Source organism: Remersonia thermophila, chromosome 4, assembly GCF_042764415.1.
Source record: "Remersonia thermophila strain ATCC 22073 chromosome 4, whole genome shotgun sequence".
In the NCBI taxonomy this organism is placed as follows: Eukaryota; Fungi; Ascomycota; class Sordariomycetes; order Sordariales; family Chaetomiaceae; genus Remersonia; species Remersonia thermophila.
Window position 1 is genome coordinate 1865881 of NC_092220.1, and position 15110 is coordinate 1880990.

Genomic DNA, 15110 nt, shown 5'->3' on the forward strand with positions numbered 1-15110 from the left:
GGACCCACCGTCTTCCACTGCAGCTTCATCTGCTCGTTGTCGATACCAACCTCGACACTTTACTGATCGCCAGCCGCTGGCCTGGCCTGGTAGACCCCAAGATCTGCGTGTAACAGCCAAATTCTTTTACCCTGTATGAGGTTTGGCGGTGGATCGGTTTGATTGCTTTCGCGGACGTGGCGTGCCTTGAGGGTTATCCGGTATGAGCTTGATAGGTCGTGTAGGAGGCTGCGATGAGAATCTTCCATGGTGTTGTGTTTAAATGTCCGGATGCGGGTGATGTGGGAACAAAGGGTGAAGCTGAGGTGGTTCAGGACCACGATGGCTGGTGCAACAGGCGCCGCCAGTCAATAGATGTACTTGGGGCTGTGGCCCGAAGATGAGACATAGCAACCGTTTTGTGTGGACCATGGGTGATCAAGACGTGTTGTTAGCCTCTTTCCCCGTGGAGACAAACTTACCTTTTAGAATTTATAGGGCTAGTTTGATCATGGCGACTATGAATGAGTCTCATTCTCCGTCTCCATTCATCCTCCCACTCTCACCTCGAGAGGGTGTTGCTAAGCACCCATGACTCATAGGGTACTAATCCGGGGAATAACTTCGGACTCCAGGGCAATGATGCACACCAACGGGTCATGAGCCGGCTATATCACGGCAAGAATTTGTGGCAAAGCCTCGATGTTCAAGGACCTGAGCTGGTGGTACGGTGTGTTCAGTTGCGGAGGACAGACGAGGATGTGCATGACTGTCATTCATGATCTGCCTCGAGCCGCTAGCGAACGCTTCGAGATGCCTAGTATGTCTTTTGTGTACGGTTCCCCCTTTTGATGACTTCATTGACCAACTGGTTCATCTGAAGGACGATCTTCCGGTGCCAGTGACCAGCCGGTTCGTTCCTCGGATGGAACAGCAGGTCTCCAGGCAGGTGAGGCGCCCAGGTTGGGAGGTAGATGAGTCTCTTGGAAACTAAGGTAATAAAAAAAACAAGACAAAAAATGGCTCAAGCCAAAGCATCCGATATCATATTTCACGCCACATTTTTCTGCAGCCCACCGGGCTTGCCTTAGGTTGGTCGTCTTCATCGTAACTCGTACCCTCAACCAACGGGCACGGTTGGACGCATGGGCGCATGGGGAGGGGATGATGTAATATATGACACCAAAATCTGGGTTGGATCTAGCGTTAGGACACGACACACCTTCCGGAAGATCATTCCAGGTGGATCGTCGTAGGAGCTTCTTGGGTTGAGGATTTGGCGATGCTCCATCTGGCACACCGTCCGTCAGCCTATCGCATCAGGTTGGGAACCAGACTTTCCGCAATGGCCTCGGTCAGCCGGATGAAACTTTCCCTCGGGGCGGGGTATGTCATCCTCGCTTGACAAGGTGGAAGGTGTGGAAGGGGTAGAAGGTGATGAGGACAAGAGAAAGAAGCGCGCGGATCCCTGTCATGGATGTTGAAGGAAGGAGAAATATCTGCGGTCCAAACCAGGGCTGTTGGCCGTTGGTAAGGACGACCTAATCTGGCGTTTGTGGCCCTGAAACGGCCAAAGCCAAGACTTGTGCAAGGAAATGCTGGAGAATTGCCGTCCAACGCTGCCATGATCCTTCGGTGTTTTCCTGTCTTGCCGCAGCGATAAGATCGGGAGCCACCACCAAAGGAATTGGAATTGCTACGATACCATCGTGCTAAGTATACACCTGCCGGGAAGTCGCACCGGTGCGGATGTACCGAGCCACACCCCAGGGATGCCCCCCTTCCTCCGCTGAGACACCGAAGCGGCATGGCGGGCATCTGCCGCTTGGGGTGCGCCAGCCGTTGAAGTCGACATGCCCCATCGGGAAGGTGGTTCTGGGGACGGCCAACCAGGAGCCGACATGCACGCTCGCCATTTCCTCCCGGCAGCATCCTCTCCTCCTTTTTCCCTGCGAAGTAAGACAATTGGCACGAACCATGATGGGGACCATCCAGACACGCCCCCCAGCACGTACCTAACACAACTTTTGGGTCGAATTGCACCACCTTCCAAAGCTCCCAAGAGCTTCGCCTGACATGCGACGACAGGGGACGGGCACGGGGGTCGCGAACATGAGGGAGGATTGGCTCGATAACGATACGGGAGCCGCGGAGACTCGCCAGGGTTGGGGAGCTGGTTGATGATGAATTATATAGTATTCGGCTCCCCGCCGTCGGCTCTTCAACGTGTCGGTTTTGCCCTCCCCTCCGTCCTCTCAGCTCAGCGTCAACCGGCCGATGGAGCAGTGAGGCGTAAACAGGACCAGTTCTCCATCGCTGCCGCTTCCAAGAACTCCTCCCTCGGGCACGACACCATGGCGCCGCTCGAGCAATCCAAGTCGGCCGAGGTCAAGGACCTCGGCCCGTCCGAGGACATCTCTCCGGTCGACGTCGGCGAGAAGAAGGCCAAGGAGCTCGGCGGCTCCCCCGATGTCCAGGCCCTTCCCGCCTACGACTCGGCCAGCGACCCGGGAAAGGTCGAATCAAGCGAAGAGGTCATCATCATCACCGGCGCCGATGCCGCGGCGCACCTCCTGCCCATGCGGGACGACCACGAGCCCGCCCTGAGCTTCCGCAGCATCGTCCTGGCCACGGCGCTGTCTTGCTTCCAGGCCGTCATGTACCAGATCTACACCGTATGTCACGCCCCGCCTCCCCCGAGGAGATCGCTCATCAAAGCTCACCCCCACCCAGTTCAAGCCAACCATGATTACCATCGGCGGCACCTTCATCGTCCTTATCGCCTATTTCATGGGCAAGGCTTGGGCTGCCGTGCTTCCCCGTGGCGACCGGCTGCAGGCCCGGTGGCTGGAGAACGGCGGCGTCGGCAAGCTGCCTCTCTCCATCAGGATCGCCAAGTTCTTGAACCCCGGCCCGTGGAACCTCAAGGAACACGCCATTTGCGCCATCACGGCCACCTCGGCCTCAAACTCGGCCGCCAGCGTCATGGTGTTTGCCGCCCAGGACCTCTTTTACGGCGTCCCCATCAGCGCCGTCACCGTCATCCTTTGCGTCATCTCGATCGGCCTGTTCGGCTACGGCGTCTGCGGTCTCATGCGTCCCTTTGCTGTCTGGCACGTCGACGCCGTCTACTGGAGCACCCTGCCTACCGTCAAGACCCTCCAGGGCCTGCACTGGCAGGAAGTCAAGGACTCCAAGCCCCTGCGTTGGTTCTGGTACAGCTTCGTTGGCATGTTCTTTTACGAATTCCTCCCGGCCTACGTCTGGCCCTGGCTCAACTCGGTCTCCATCCCGTGTCTCGCCGCCATGCATGCCGTCGGTGAGAAGGCCGCCGTCCTGACGAACCTGTTTGGCGGTTCGGTCAACAACGAGGGGCTGGGTCTCTTTTCGCTGTCGCTCGACTGGCAATACGTACGTTCGAGTCCCATCGCTGGGTAGCGGAATGGATAGTGCTAAACCGTGTCTAGATCACTTCCTTCAACACATCGCTTCCCCTCACCCTTCAGGCCCACATGGCCGCGGGATACATCATCTGCTGCGCCGTCATGCTCGGCATTTACTACTCGAATGCCTGGGACGCCAAGTCGCAGCCTTTTATGTCAACCCGCCTTCGGTCCGAGGACGGCTCGCAATATCCCATCCACAAGATCTTTGTGAATGGCATTCTCGACAAGGAGGCCCTTGCGAAATATGGTATCCCTCAGCTGACGGGTAGCTTTGCGTACTCCATGTTTATTGCCAACGCTGCTGTACGTTATGCACCCCACTGAGCTCTCAACCTCTCTGCATCGCTGACACCTCGCAGATTGGCGCCCTGATCACCCACTGCTTCCTCTTCTGGGGCAAGGACGTCGTGAAGGCGTACAAGAGCGCGAGGAAGGGTAAGGCCGAGGACAGGCACCATGAGCACATGATGAAGCACTACAAGGAGGCGCCATGGTGGTGGTATATTGCCACGCTGGTGGTCAGCTTCATCCTCGGCCTGGTCGTCGTCACCACCCAGAACATCACATTGCCCTGGTGGGCCTACATCATCTCGCTGTGCTTGGGCTGCTTCATCGCCCCTCTGGTAAGGCTCCCCGTCCGTTTCGATTGCGGGGATTCCGTGCACTAACACGGCCGCAGAGCACGCTGCTGTACTCTCGTTTCGGCAACGGAATTGCCACAAACAACCTGTCCAAGATGCTTGCCGGCTTGATCCTTCCCGAACGCCCCGTTGGTAACATGTACTTTGCGGCTTGGTCGCATAACGTCATCTCCAACGCTGTCACACTGTCCAACGATCTGAAGATGGGCGAATACCGTAGGCATCCTCATGTCATGCTCTGCCGATGCTTTGCTAACTTTGTGCAGTCAAAATCCCGCCGCGTGTCATGTTTCTCACCCAGGTGTACGGCACCATCCTGGGTGGCTTCGTCAACTATGCTGTCATGACGTCCATCGTGTCGAGCAACCGCGACCATTTGATCAACTCGGACGGCAACAGCTCGTGGAGCGGTGCCACCATTCAAGCCTACAACACCAACGCCGTCTCGTGGGCGTTGGCCGGTTACCTGTACAAGGCCGGCGCCAAGTACATGATGGTTCCCATTGGCCTGGCCATCGGTTCGGCTCTTGTTGTTCTTCACCGCGTTGTCGTTCACGTAAGCCGTTGCCCAGGATGCCATGACCGACCACAAAGAGATGCTGACCCCAAGCAGTTCCTCCCCAAGATTCGCAACTTCTCTCTGTACGACATCAACATGCCGCAGCTCATTCAGTACTCTGGCTACATCCCCTACCTCCAGTCTCAGACCTGCGTGTTCCTCAGCCAGATCCTCAGCGGCTTCTTTGTGCAGTTCTATCTGCGCAACTACCGCCCCCGCTTCTTCAAGGACTATTCGTACCTCATCACGGGCGCGTTTGATGGCGCCAGCCTGTTGGCCTTGTTCATCCTGTCGTTTGCCGTGTTCGGCGCTGGTGGCCCATCCGTTCCGTTCCCGAAGTGGTGGGGTAACAACGTCGATGGGTACTATGATCTCTGCCCCGTGCCAGAGTAGGAGGGTTAGGAGGGTCGAGATGAGACGGAAATTCTTGGTACGAATAGAGTCAACATAGCCGCTTCCTTGCCAAAATTCATGGTTCACGGTCCGTTGTCTTGCTCATGAAATACTGGCGGGTAATTCCAGCACCCATGGGCCCATCCAAGCGGTCAGCAGCCCCCAACATATGCCGGCACCATGAACGTTGATTTAAGGTTTATGCTACCATTGCCCACTATTATTATAGTTAATTTACCATGCCTTGTTGCCCCTGGTCAAGGCGGATAAGCCATGTGTTTCCTCCCGCATTCTCCCTCTACGGATGGTAGTAATACAGAGAGCGATCTCGACATATGGGGTGTATATAATTAGCAGATTTCTCTCTAAGTATGCGTAACTATGTGCAATATGTGCCGAGCTTCCTGGGTATCGTTTCCTACAAGTTGACCATGTCCTTTTTTGAGTCGCTTTCCGAGCCATTATTGGTTGTAATAATCATGGTCCCCGTCTCATGAGCGACAATGACGGTCTTCTTCCCAATGTCATCCACCCACTCATCCGTCCGCGCCCGCTTCAACCCCACCTCCTGTGCCTCCTTCTGCCGCCACAGGATGGCCCCCATGAGACGTCCCGCCGACGTGGCCTCGAGCATCACCCGCATGCTTGCCACCGGCTGCTGCCCGCGAACCATCTGCACCAGCCACGTGCTCACCACCGCCACCACGAGCGCGAGCACCACCACGGCGGGGATGATGCACAGCATCCGGTACCGAATCCTGCGCCGGTACACCGTCACGGGCACCATGACCACGTCCTCGCCGCCGCCTCCCAGCCCCCACCCTTTGGTCCCGACGACCGAGTTGGCCGCCACGTCGGTCCACACCATCCTCACCAGCCGCGCCGCGCCCTCGTCGCGCCCGAGTAGTCGGCGTACCCTTCGTACCCGGGGCTGCCGGGGCGGCGGATGGTGAAGACGGCCTGCAGCGCCTTGGCGCAAAAGTCGACGGCCGGCAGGTTCTGCCCCGGGCGGGAGGGCACGTAGCCCGTGCCTTGCAGGATGGGGGCGTAGGAGGAGGTGAGCATGCCGGGGAGGCGGAGGGAGGGGCCGCGGTGGGTGGCGACGGAGAGGCTGGCGCCCGGGGGCCGGGAGAGGAGCGGGGACGACGGCGCGACGATGCCCCACAGAGGCTGGGCGGAGGCGAGCTTGATGGAGCCCATGTCTTCGACGGCCCAGAGGGGGTGGCCGTCGGGAACGGAGGGGTAGGACTTGGGCCTGGAGGAGACGATGCGGAGGGAGGACAGGTCGCGGGCGCCCGACTCGGCGGCGGTGATGTTCTGCCGCAAGGTGACGGTGCGGATGCCGGCGCGGAACGAGGCCGCGCAGCTGTACATCGGGATGGACCAGCGCGATCCGGGCTCCAGGCTGAGCTCGGCCTCGGGGGCGTCGGTGTCGATGCGACGGGCGATGCCGTAGATGATGCCGCACCCGATCAGGGTCGCGTTGAGGTTGGCGCGGGTGGAGAGGTCGGCGCCGCCGCAGCGCTCGGCTGGGAGCATGGCGGAGAGGAATTCATTAGCCTTTGTTTCCACGATGCCCAGGGGGGGGGAGGGGGGGCTAGGTCGAGCCGGCAACGTACAGATGCGATGAAAGTGCGCCTTGGTGATGCCGAACGGGTTGCCCGACGAAGATGCGTCGGGCGCCGGCTGCGAGGGGAGGTCCAGATACTCCCCAAAGTCCAAGGCCGTCCGGATGGCCTGGTATTCGACGGAGAAGGCGGCCGAATCGGTGCGCCCAAAGTTCTCAACCCTGGCGGCCGACGAGCTGCTCTTGAAGTGCATCCCGGGCGTAACGTCCAGCCGCTTGACGACCGCCTCGTCATCGTTGAGGTCCGTGGCGTTGAAATAGGCCAAGGTCAGGTAGTTGGCCTCCCACGCCGCCCTCCAGGCCCGCGCGCGCAGGTCGATGGGGCCCTGGCCGTTCCCCTGCGCGGCGTCGAAGCTCAGGTCGGGCTTGTCGCGCGCCAGCCGCGAGAAGCCGCCGCGGTCCGTCAAAACGAGGTCGCGCGGGGCGAGCCGCGACGTGCTGTTCTGCCAGAGGACAAAGTCCAGGGTCACGTTGAGGTTGGCGCACCGCACCTCGGGCTCGACGAACAGTGTGTCCTCGTCCCAGGTGGCGCCGTACTGCAGCCCCGGCTGCGCCGGCGCGGTGTGGTTGCGGAACCCGATGCCCCCGCCGCCCTCGCCCGCGTCCACCACCAGCCCGTCGACCAGCTGAAGCCCCCGCTCCAGCACCAGCACCCCGGTCTGCCGGCACTCGGACCTCACGTACCACCCGTCCTCGCCCAGCGCGTCGCTCGCGTTGGACTGCGCCCTCCACTGCACGTCAAAGATGCTCGCCACCGTCTCCCCGACCGTCCTCGCCCCCGCGGCGAACTCTTGGTACCACACCCGCGGGATCCGCCGCCCGTACACCACGGCCGTGCACTTCTCCAGCGAGCCCTGCGTCACGCACGTCCTGTTGGCCCAGCTGCCGGGGCACGCCTCGTCGCCGCAGGCCCTCGTGAAGGGGGCCGCGCCCCCCAGCCTCGCCGAGCTCGCGAGCCCGAACGGCGTCGCGTCGCGCACGTACGCAAAGGCCACCGGGTCCGCCCGGGGGGCCGGCTCGACGGCCTCGTACAGCCCCAGCGGGGTGACGATGGAGGCGATGGAGACGAGGAAGACGGTCGCCGTCTGCAGCAGCAGGACGTTGCTAACCAGGCCGCGAACCCCGCGGCGCGCGGCCGAGTCGGTTTGGAGGAGGGTCGGCCAGGGGGAGGCGTGCAGGGCGCGGCCGAGGACGGACCATGTTGCGGCGGACTGGTTGGACGTGATGACGCTGACGAGGGCGGCGGGGAAGGCGATGGAGAGGAGGGTTTGCACTGCGGGTGGAAGTTAGCAGGCTGGTCGGGGAGGGGTGGTTTCTCTTGGGGGGGGTTGATGAGGCGTTGATGACAGGGTTGATCGAGAGAGGGGGGGGACAGGAAGACGGAAGTGGTGGGTGACGCTCCCAGAAACACGCCGGTCGCGATGAGACCGGACACCTGTCCGATGGTGAGGTCGAGCATCGTGACCGGGGGCTCTCTCTCTGCGGTCTCCGTGGAAATGGCCGCGGTGTTGACTTGTGTGACGCGCGCACCACGACGTGTTCTGGCGGTAGGGCTGACAAGGGGGGGGGGGGGGGGGGGTTTACTAGCAAGCCCCTGGCAATAGCGGCGGCATGGTTTCATCCAACCCATCGTCGTCAAAGTTCATCCGTCTTACGCTCTGAAACGCGGAACCGCAACGGCCTGGCATGGTCGGCGCAAAATCGACACGCATTGGCATGCAAGGAACGCCCGTTTCTTGAATTTTCGGCGTCACCCTTGGTTGTATTACAGGGGCGGCTTCATCTATTGTGTAGTAGAAGCCATATGCCGTATATTAATAAGGTCTAGACAACGCTGACGACATCGACCAACATAGGTGAATCAAACACAATCATAATCATTCAACCGAGGTACAGCATGTGGGCTAAGCCGAACAGTCACTAACTATCCCAACCGAGACCGGGAAGAAATTGTGCTCAAATCAGAAGAAAGAAGCAAAGAAAAGAAAAAAACACATGTCAGAAGGATGGATGTTACCGTAGGTTTCAATCGCGGATTGCCAGTCGCAGCACAAAGGCAGTAATTAGGGGAGCATGGCATGGCGAGCCCCTCGAGGAGCTCGCCAAAGATTGTTATCGTCATGGAGCATGAGACCAGTATACCTCCGATCTACAGAGTACGAACGTCCCCGTCTACTCATCCAGCAACCCGGCCGCCAGCGCCTCGAGATCCTCCAGCGTCTCGGGCTCCTGGGCCATCTCAATGACCTTGGCGCCCTTCTTCTTCTTGTCCTTCTTCCGCCGCTTCTTGTCGCTTTCCTCGTCGTCCTCAACATCCGACTCGTTCTGGAACCACTTCCGGGCCTTCTTCCGCGGCGGTTCCCTCTCGCCCTCCCCTTCGCCCTCCCCGCCGCTATCGCTGTCATCGCCACCACCCCCGGCAATAGGCAACGAGCGCAGCAAGGCAAGCGGATCCTCTCCCTCCTCGTCGCCATCCTCGTGCCCCAGCCGCGCGCCGCCGCTGTCCACGGCGATCCCCTTCCTCGCCAGCTCCTCCTCCCGTTCCCTCGCCTTCCTCTTCTCCCTCTTCTCCTTCCTCCGCTGCTTTGCGAGCGCCTTGTCGTCCACATCCGCCTCCTTGACCTTCTCCGCCTCGGCCTCGACGAACCGCTTCCGCAGGGCTTCGGCGGGGCCTTCCTGCGCAAAGTCCTCCTCGTCCTGCAGCTCGTAGATGTGGTGGGCGTTGCCCTCGTCGTCAAAGACAAGCTTGCTGCCGCGCTCCATGTACTTGGCCAGCTTCTTCTTGGACTTGAGCAGCTTCTCGCGACGGCGCGAGTCGATGATGAGCTCCGACTTGCCCAGCTTGACGACCTTGGGTTGTTGCGCGTCGGCGCCGTTGGCCTCCGCGCCGCCGCTCCGCCCGCCGGCGGCGTCGTCGAGCTGGTCGTCGTTGAGGACGCGCTTGACGGCCAGGAAGTCCGCGTCGCCGTCCTCGTCGGAGCCGTCGCCGGCGCCGTCGCGGCCGTTGGCGTCGTCGTTGTCGTCGTCGCCGAGAAGCTTGCGGTAGTGCGACGAAAGCACGTCCTGGTTCTGCCGCTCGGCCATCTTGTCGTACTTTGTGCGGACCTTTTGCTTCTTCTTGCCGTCGGCGTCGAACTCGGATTCCGAGTCGGAGCCGCTCAGCATGGCGGCGCGCGGCGCGTTCTTGATGCGCTTGGCGTCTTCGCCCTTGCGGAACTTGATCTGCGGCGCGCCCGGCAGGCCGAGGGACGCGGCGAACCCTTCCAGGTCGAGCTCGTCAAACTTGAACACCTCCTTGTCCTTCTGAAGGTACACGGACCGCGTGTAAGAGATGAAGGCCTTCTGGCCGAGGTACTTGAGGCTCGGGGACTGGAAGTTGTAGCTCTGGAGCTCGTTGGTGATGTCCTTCTTTTTGCTCTCGCGCACGTTGACCTTGCGGATCGGCACCTTCTTCTGCTCGAGGCGCTTGAGGAAGCCGGCTTCCTCGCTGGGCTCGAGGAAGAGCACGGCACGGCCCTTGCTCTCGTAGCGGGCGGTGCGGCCGACGCGGTGGATGTACGTGTCGGCGTCCTCGGGGCAGTCCGCCTGGACGACCCAGTCGACGGCCGGGAAGTCGATGCCGCGGGCGACGACGTCGGTGGCGAACAGGCACGAGTACTTGGCCGAGGCGAACTGCTGCGTGATGGCGAGCCGCGCGGGCTGCTTCTGCCGGCCGTGGAGGTGCAGCAGCGGGATGCCGGGCTGCATGCGCTTGAAGCTCTCGTAGACGAAGCGAACCTGCTTGCACGACGACAGGAACACGAGGATCTTGCACTTGAGGTTGGTGCGCAGGAAGCCCCAGAGGGTGTTGAGCTTTTCGGGCAAGGGGGTCACGATGTACGACTGCTGCAGGGACGCCGGGGTCGCGGTGGTGGCCGCTTCGTGCACCGACACGTATTGCGGGTCCTTGAGGCTGAGGCGGGCCAGGTCGGACACGCGCTTGCTCTGGGTGGCGGAGAAGAGCAGCGTCTGGCGGGACTTGGGCAGGTGTTCGACGAGGGCGTCGACGGCGGACTGGAAGCCCATGTCCATGATGCGATCGGCCTCGTCGAGCACGAGGACCTGGAGGTTGTTGACGTCGAAGCCGGCGGTTTGGTCGAGGTGCTGCAGCATGCGGCCGGGCGTGCAGACGAGGATGTTCATGCGGCCCAGGCGCTCGGCCTCCTCCTTGAGGCTCTTGCCGCCGATGACGAGGCCGGCCGAGAAGTAGTGGTGGCGGCCGACCTTGCGCAGCACCTCGAAGATCTGGACGGCCAGCTCGCGGGTCGGGCTGATGATGAGGGCGCCGAGGCCGTCGTACTCGGTCCAGCGGGCATGGTAAAGCTTCTCGAGAACGGGGACGAGGAAGGCGAGGGTCTTGCCGCTGCCCGTCTTGGCGGCGCCGAGGATGTCGTGGCCCTTGAGGGCGAGAGGGATGGCGGCGCGCTGGATGTCGGTGAGGACTTCGAAGTGGGAGGCGCGCAGGCCGGAGGCGGTGGCTTCGCAGAGCGGGAGGTCGCTGAACTGCTTGATGTCGGGGGACTTGGGGTCCTGCAGAAGCTCCAGCGTTAGCCGTGAAAACGATACGCCCCAGCAAACGGTGCTCTCGCGTCCTCCATCGGTCGTCGTCGACGTACCAGCTGCTCAATGGCCTGCTTGAGCTTGCCGTGGTCCTCGGCTTCCCGTTTCCGCTTCAGCGATCTCGCCTCGGACTTGAAGACAGGCCTGTGTTTTTGTTTCCGACCCCCATCCTTTTCGTTGGGCTTGGCCATCTTGTGGAGCGGGCTGGTGGCGGCGGTGGTGGTGGTGCTCCGCGAGGTGACTTGGCCGCCGGCTTTGGTGGTGATGGGTGTGTCTTTTGGGAGAGCTCTCTTCTGTCGCCGTTGTTCATGGTCCCCGGGAAATTTTTGGCGGAGAGGAATTCTGCCGCCTGGCTCCACCTGCGCCAAGCCCAAAGAGTGGAGGTGGAGGGGTCCCGATCCCCAGCCTCGAGTTACAAGGGTTAGGGTTCAGATGGTGTATCGTAACCGCGCAGTAACTAACCACGTGAAGACGTAACACAACAAGCCTGAACCCTGAACCCGGAACCCTGACCTGGCCTGGACTGATGATCTTGGGTTACACACCTTATCACATATAGTAACGAACTACTGCGTAGCAACAATTCCTGCGTACTGTAGTAGACGAACATCTACTGCCTACACATTTCGGTCTCGGGTGCTACAATATGTTGACATGTTCATTTCTAAGTTCACAGGAAAGGACCGGCAGACACGACATCCAAGACAGCCAAGCGGCTCTGGTGGTACGAATAATCTATGGTGGTTTTGAAGAGAGGAGGATTCCTCTGCCGCTGTGCGGCACGGCTTCTTCGCAGGACAAGACGGCTCCTCGTTCATCACGCAAGCTTGCCTCCGTCCTTTGCCGTCGCGCCCGGCTCGCACTCGACCGGGCTCGCGCTCCACCGGTCCTCGTCGCCCAGCCGCATGGCGTCCACCTCGTCGCCCACCTCCATCCAGCGGTCGCTCGTCGCCGGGATCGGATACGCCCTGCACAGCAGCCAGTACATGCCCGACGACACGATGAAGCCGGCGAAAAAGTTGACGTTGTACACGTAGGTCGCGCCGAGGGGCACGTCGGCGCCGACGGCGCCGGCGAAGCCGACCACGTTGATCAGGATGCCCGCCAGGTACGACGCGTAGGCGCGCCAGTGGACGCCCCAGGTGTAGTAGTAGGGCCCGTCGCGGCGCGCCGTGTACAGCTCGCGGACCTCGAGGTACCCCTTGCGCACGAGGTAGTAGTCGGCGATCATGACGCCGGCGATGGACGACAGGAACACGCTGTACGCCGACAGGTACGTGGTGAAGGAGTTGCTCGAGGTGAGCAGGTTGTAGGGGCACATGGCGAGGCCGATGGCCGCGCAGACGTAGCCGCCGCGGCGGATGTTGATCCAGCGCGGCAGGAGCGCCGTCATGTCGGTGCCCGCCGAGACCGAGTTGGCGGCGATGTTGGTGCCCAGCTGGGCGAGCGCGAACGCGGCGGCGATGACAAAGATGCCGAACCGCTGCGCCGAGCCGCCGTCGTCGAGGAAGCGCTCCAGCAGCTCGAGCGGGTCCCAGATGGGCTCGCCGCCGTAGATGACGGACGACGACGACGACACGATGATGCCGATCATGGACGTGAGCGCGAAGCCGAGCGGGATGGTGAAGAACTGCGACCAGAACGCGTCGCGCGGCTTGGCGGCGAAGCGCGAAAAGTCCGGGTCGTTGACGATGAGCGTCGCAAAGTTGGCGATGGAGCTCATGATGCCCCGGACCATCTCCCAGGCGAGCGTGCTGCCCGACACGGTGGCCGGCTGCCGCAGGATGGGGCCGACGCCGCCCGCCCGCGCCACGGCCCAGATCAGGAACGCGACGCCGGCGCAGGGGACCACGTACGACTTGACGGTGAAGAGGTGGCGGATCTGGTGCACGGGGAACCAGATGGCCGGCAGGGAGCAGAACCAAAAGATGAAGAAGGAAACAAAGTCGGCCGTCGTCGTCCCGGAGTCCGGGGGGAACGTGTTAGGGATCGTTTCGCGATCCTGTCAAGAATTCGTTGGAATGTTAACAGGCCAGCAGGCTTCGCTATGACGCACAGGCGGTTTTTCTTTGTTTTTTTTTTTTTTTTTCTTCTAGGGACGTACCCAGCTCTTCCAGATGGAGCGGATCATGAGGTAGACGCAGTGGCCCCCGATATAGGTTTGAACGCCGTACCAGACGCATGCTGAAGGGTTGGCGGTCCCGAGGGAATTAGCATTTCTTCGTCAGCCAGCCGGGCTTCCTTGGCCGCCGCCGAACGGCAACGAACAAAACGGCTTGCTTTCGCACTCACCCATGGCCGTCCGGTTGAGCACCGGCCAAAGGCTCCCCCAAATGCCAAACGAGGACCGCCCGACCACCGGGAACCCGATGTGGTAGACGGCGCCGATGCGTCCCGTAAGGCAGATGAAGAAGCCCGCGATGAAGTAGCCGACCCAGACGCAGATCCACGACTGCCACCACGAGAGGCCCGCCACGATCATGGACCCCGAAATCATCCACGTGCTGATGTTGAACGAGTCGGCGATCCAGAAGCCGACAAAGTTCCACGGCCCCCATTGCCGCCGGGCCGGCTCGACCGGTTTGAGGTCATGGTTAATGAGCTTGGGATTGTAAGTTATTCCCATTTTCCTGTCGCAACAAGAAAGAAAAATACAATCACTGTGCGTCCTCTGTCGCCACCGGGCTGAAGAGATGAAGAATGCAAGGGGAGGGAGGAAGGGAGCGAGGGAGAAGATACAATCAAAGAGCAAGGGGAAACGATGTACGGGGGGAGGGGTTACTTAGAGGCGCATTACCATCAACTGATCGTCGGCCACTCCCGGCTCCGACCGAACAGCGAGCTTGTCGGCCAGAGACCGCACGGCGCTCTTCGCCTTCCCAGCCATGGTTCTGCGGGTTAAACCGTAGTGTGCTGTGTACACGGTAGGTGCGCAAGATGTCCCGGGCTGTTCTAGGTAATATTGAAGGGTGGAGGGGATCGGCAAGGCGGTGGATCGAGTCAGGAACGCTGTCTGAAAAGAGGGAGCGAGGATGAAGATCTCGCGGCCGGCAATGCCTCTGGCGCGTGGTGTTGCTGGCGCCGGCGATAGGAGGATATTATGTCTCAAGCCGTGGCCACACGACGGCAAGAGAGGCGAGACAGGCGTTCGAACGCCCCCTCGGTCCGATGGTGTGTCTTAGATGGCTTATATGCGTATCCAGATCCCCAGGAGACGCTTGACCACGCGGCTGAAAGGGGGAGGGGGGGGGGGGGGGGATAAAGGAGCGATGTCAACAGGGATGCGTTCCCTCGTCCCGTGCCGGCGGCCGTGGTCATGCCGCGCTCCGAAGCATACCTATTTTTTTTTATCTTCAGCCCGCAGGGCCGTTGATTATCCTCTGAATCTCTATTACCGTCTTTGTCCTATGCCGCATCCATCCCATCATCCGCTGACGGGCGGCCCCCCACGCCGCTGCGATGCAACCATCTGCCTGCGGTCCCGGACAAGGCCGGCCTCGCATTCGGTCTGCGTTTCCCCGACCCCGGGCCGCAGGTGAACCCCACGAACGAAACGCGTGAACCCACCCCCCACCCCCAGGATTTGACGATTTCGGTACCCGGTTGACGTTGGGATGCACGTCCTGGCCTACACGGTACTTACATATGCATCATGATGTCTGGCTCCGTCGTGGTTGGTTCTGGGATCCAACCACCCCCCACCTTAGTACCACATGCTTATCTGCTTCAGGCTGGGGAGGTCTTGATACTCCGCTTTTGTGATCAAAGATAACCCTGGGTTGAAGCTGGAAGTTTATCGCCACGAGCCTTGTTACTCGATCTGATCGAGTCAACCGCCTGGTGGTTCTTTTCCCATGAGGTTTGGC

The 15110-nt window shown here is 61.0% G+C and overlaps 5 protein-coding genes across 5 annotated transcripts; 1 reads left to right on the forward strand and 4 right to left on the reverse strand.

Moving 5' to 3' along the window:
• Nucleotides 1–1520: 1520 nt before the first annotated feature.
• Nucleotides 1521–2395, reverse strand: VTJ83DRAFT_4669 (uncharacterized protein; the record flags this gene model as incomplete). The annotated part of the gene is made up of 4 exons (XM_071011183.1): nt 1521–1525; nt 1887–1928; nt 1995–2003; nt 2251–2395. 4 exons carry the CDS (start codon nt 2393–2395, stop codon nt 1521–1523), a joined length of 201 nt encoding a protein of 66 aa, XP_070866119.1.
• VTJ83DRAFT_4670 (uncharacterized protein) lies at nt 2334–5018 on the forward strand (the record flags this gene model as incomplete). Its single annotated transcript, XM_071011185.1, has 7 exons — nt 2334–2654; nt 2713–3390; nt 3447–3728; nt 3785–4048; nt 4105–4282; nt 4333–4622; nt 4680–5018. The coding sequence occupies 7 exons, from the start codon at nt 2334–2336 to the stop codon at nt 5016–5018; spliced, it is 2352 nt and encodes a 783-aa protein (XP_070866120.1).
• Nucleotides 5019–5436: 418 nt separating this feature from the next.
• VTJ83DRAFT_4671 (uncharacterized protein) lies at nt 5437–8104 on the reverse strand (the record flags this gene model as incomplete). Its single annotated transcript, XM_071011186.1, has 4 exons — nt 5437–5887; nt 5935–6547; nt 6638–7918; nt 7993–8104. The coding sequence occupies 4 exons, from the start codon at nt 8102–8104 to the stop codon at nt 5437–5439; spliced, it is 2457 nt and encodes an 818-aa protein (XP_070866121.1).
• Nucleotides 8105–8817: 713 nt separating this feature from the next.
• VTJ83DRAFT_4672 (uncharacterized protein) lies at nt 8818–11435 on the reverse strand (the record flags this gene model as incomplete). The annotated part of the gene is made up of 2 exons (XM_071011187.1): nt 8818–11214; nt 11301–11435. The coding sequence occupies 2 exons, from the start codon at nt 11433–11435 to the stop codon at nt 8818–8820; spliced, it is 2532 nt and encodes an 843-aa protein (XP_070866122.1).
• A 626-nt stretch (nt 11436–12061) lies between these two features.
• Nucleotides 12062–14131, reverse strand: VTJ83DRAFT_4673 (uncharacterized protein; the record flags this gene model as incomplete). The annotated part of the gene is made up of 4 exons (XM_071011188.1): nt 12062–13246; nt 13349–13428; nt 13537–13816; nt 14042–14131. The coding sequence occupies 4 exons, from the start codon at nt 14129–14131 to the stop codon at nt 12062–12064; spliced, it is 1635 nt and encodes a 544-aa protein (XP_070866123.1).
• Nucleotides 14132–15110: the final 979 nt, after the last annotated feature.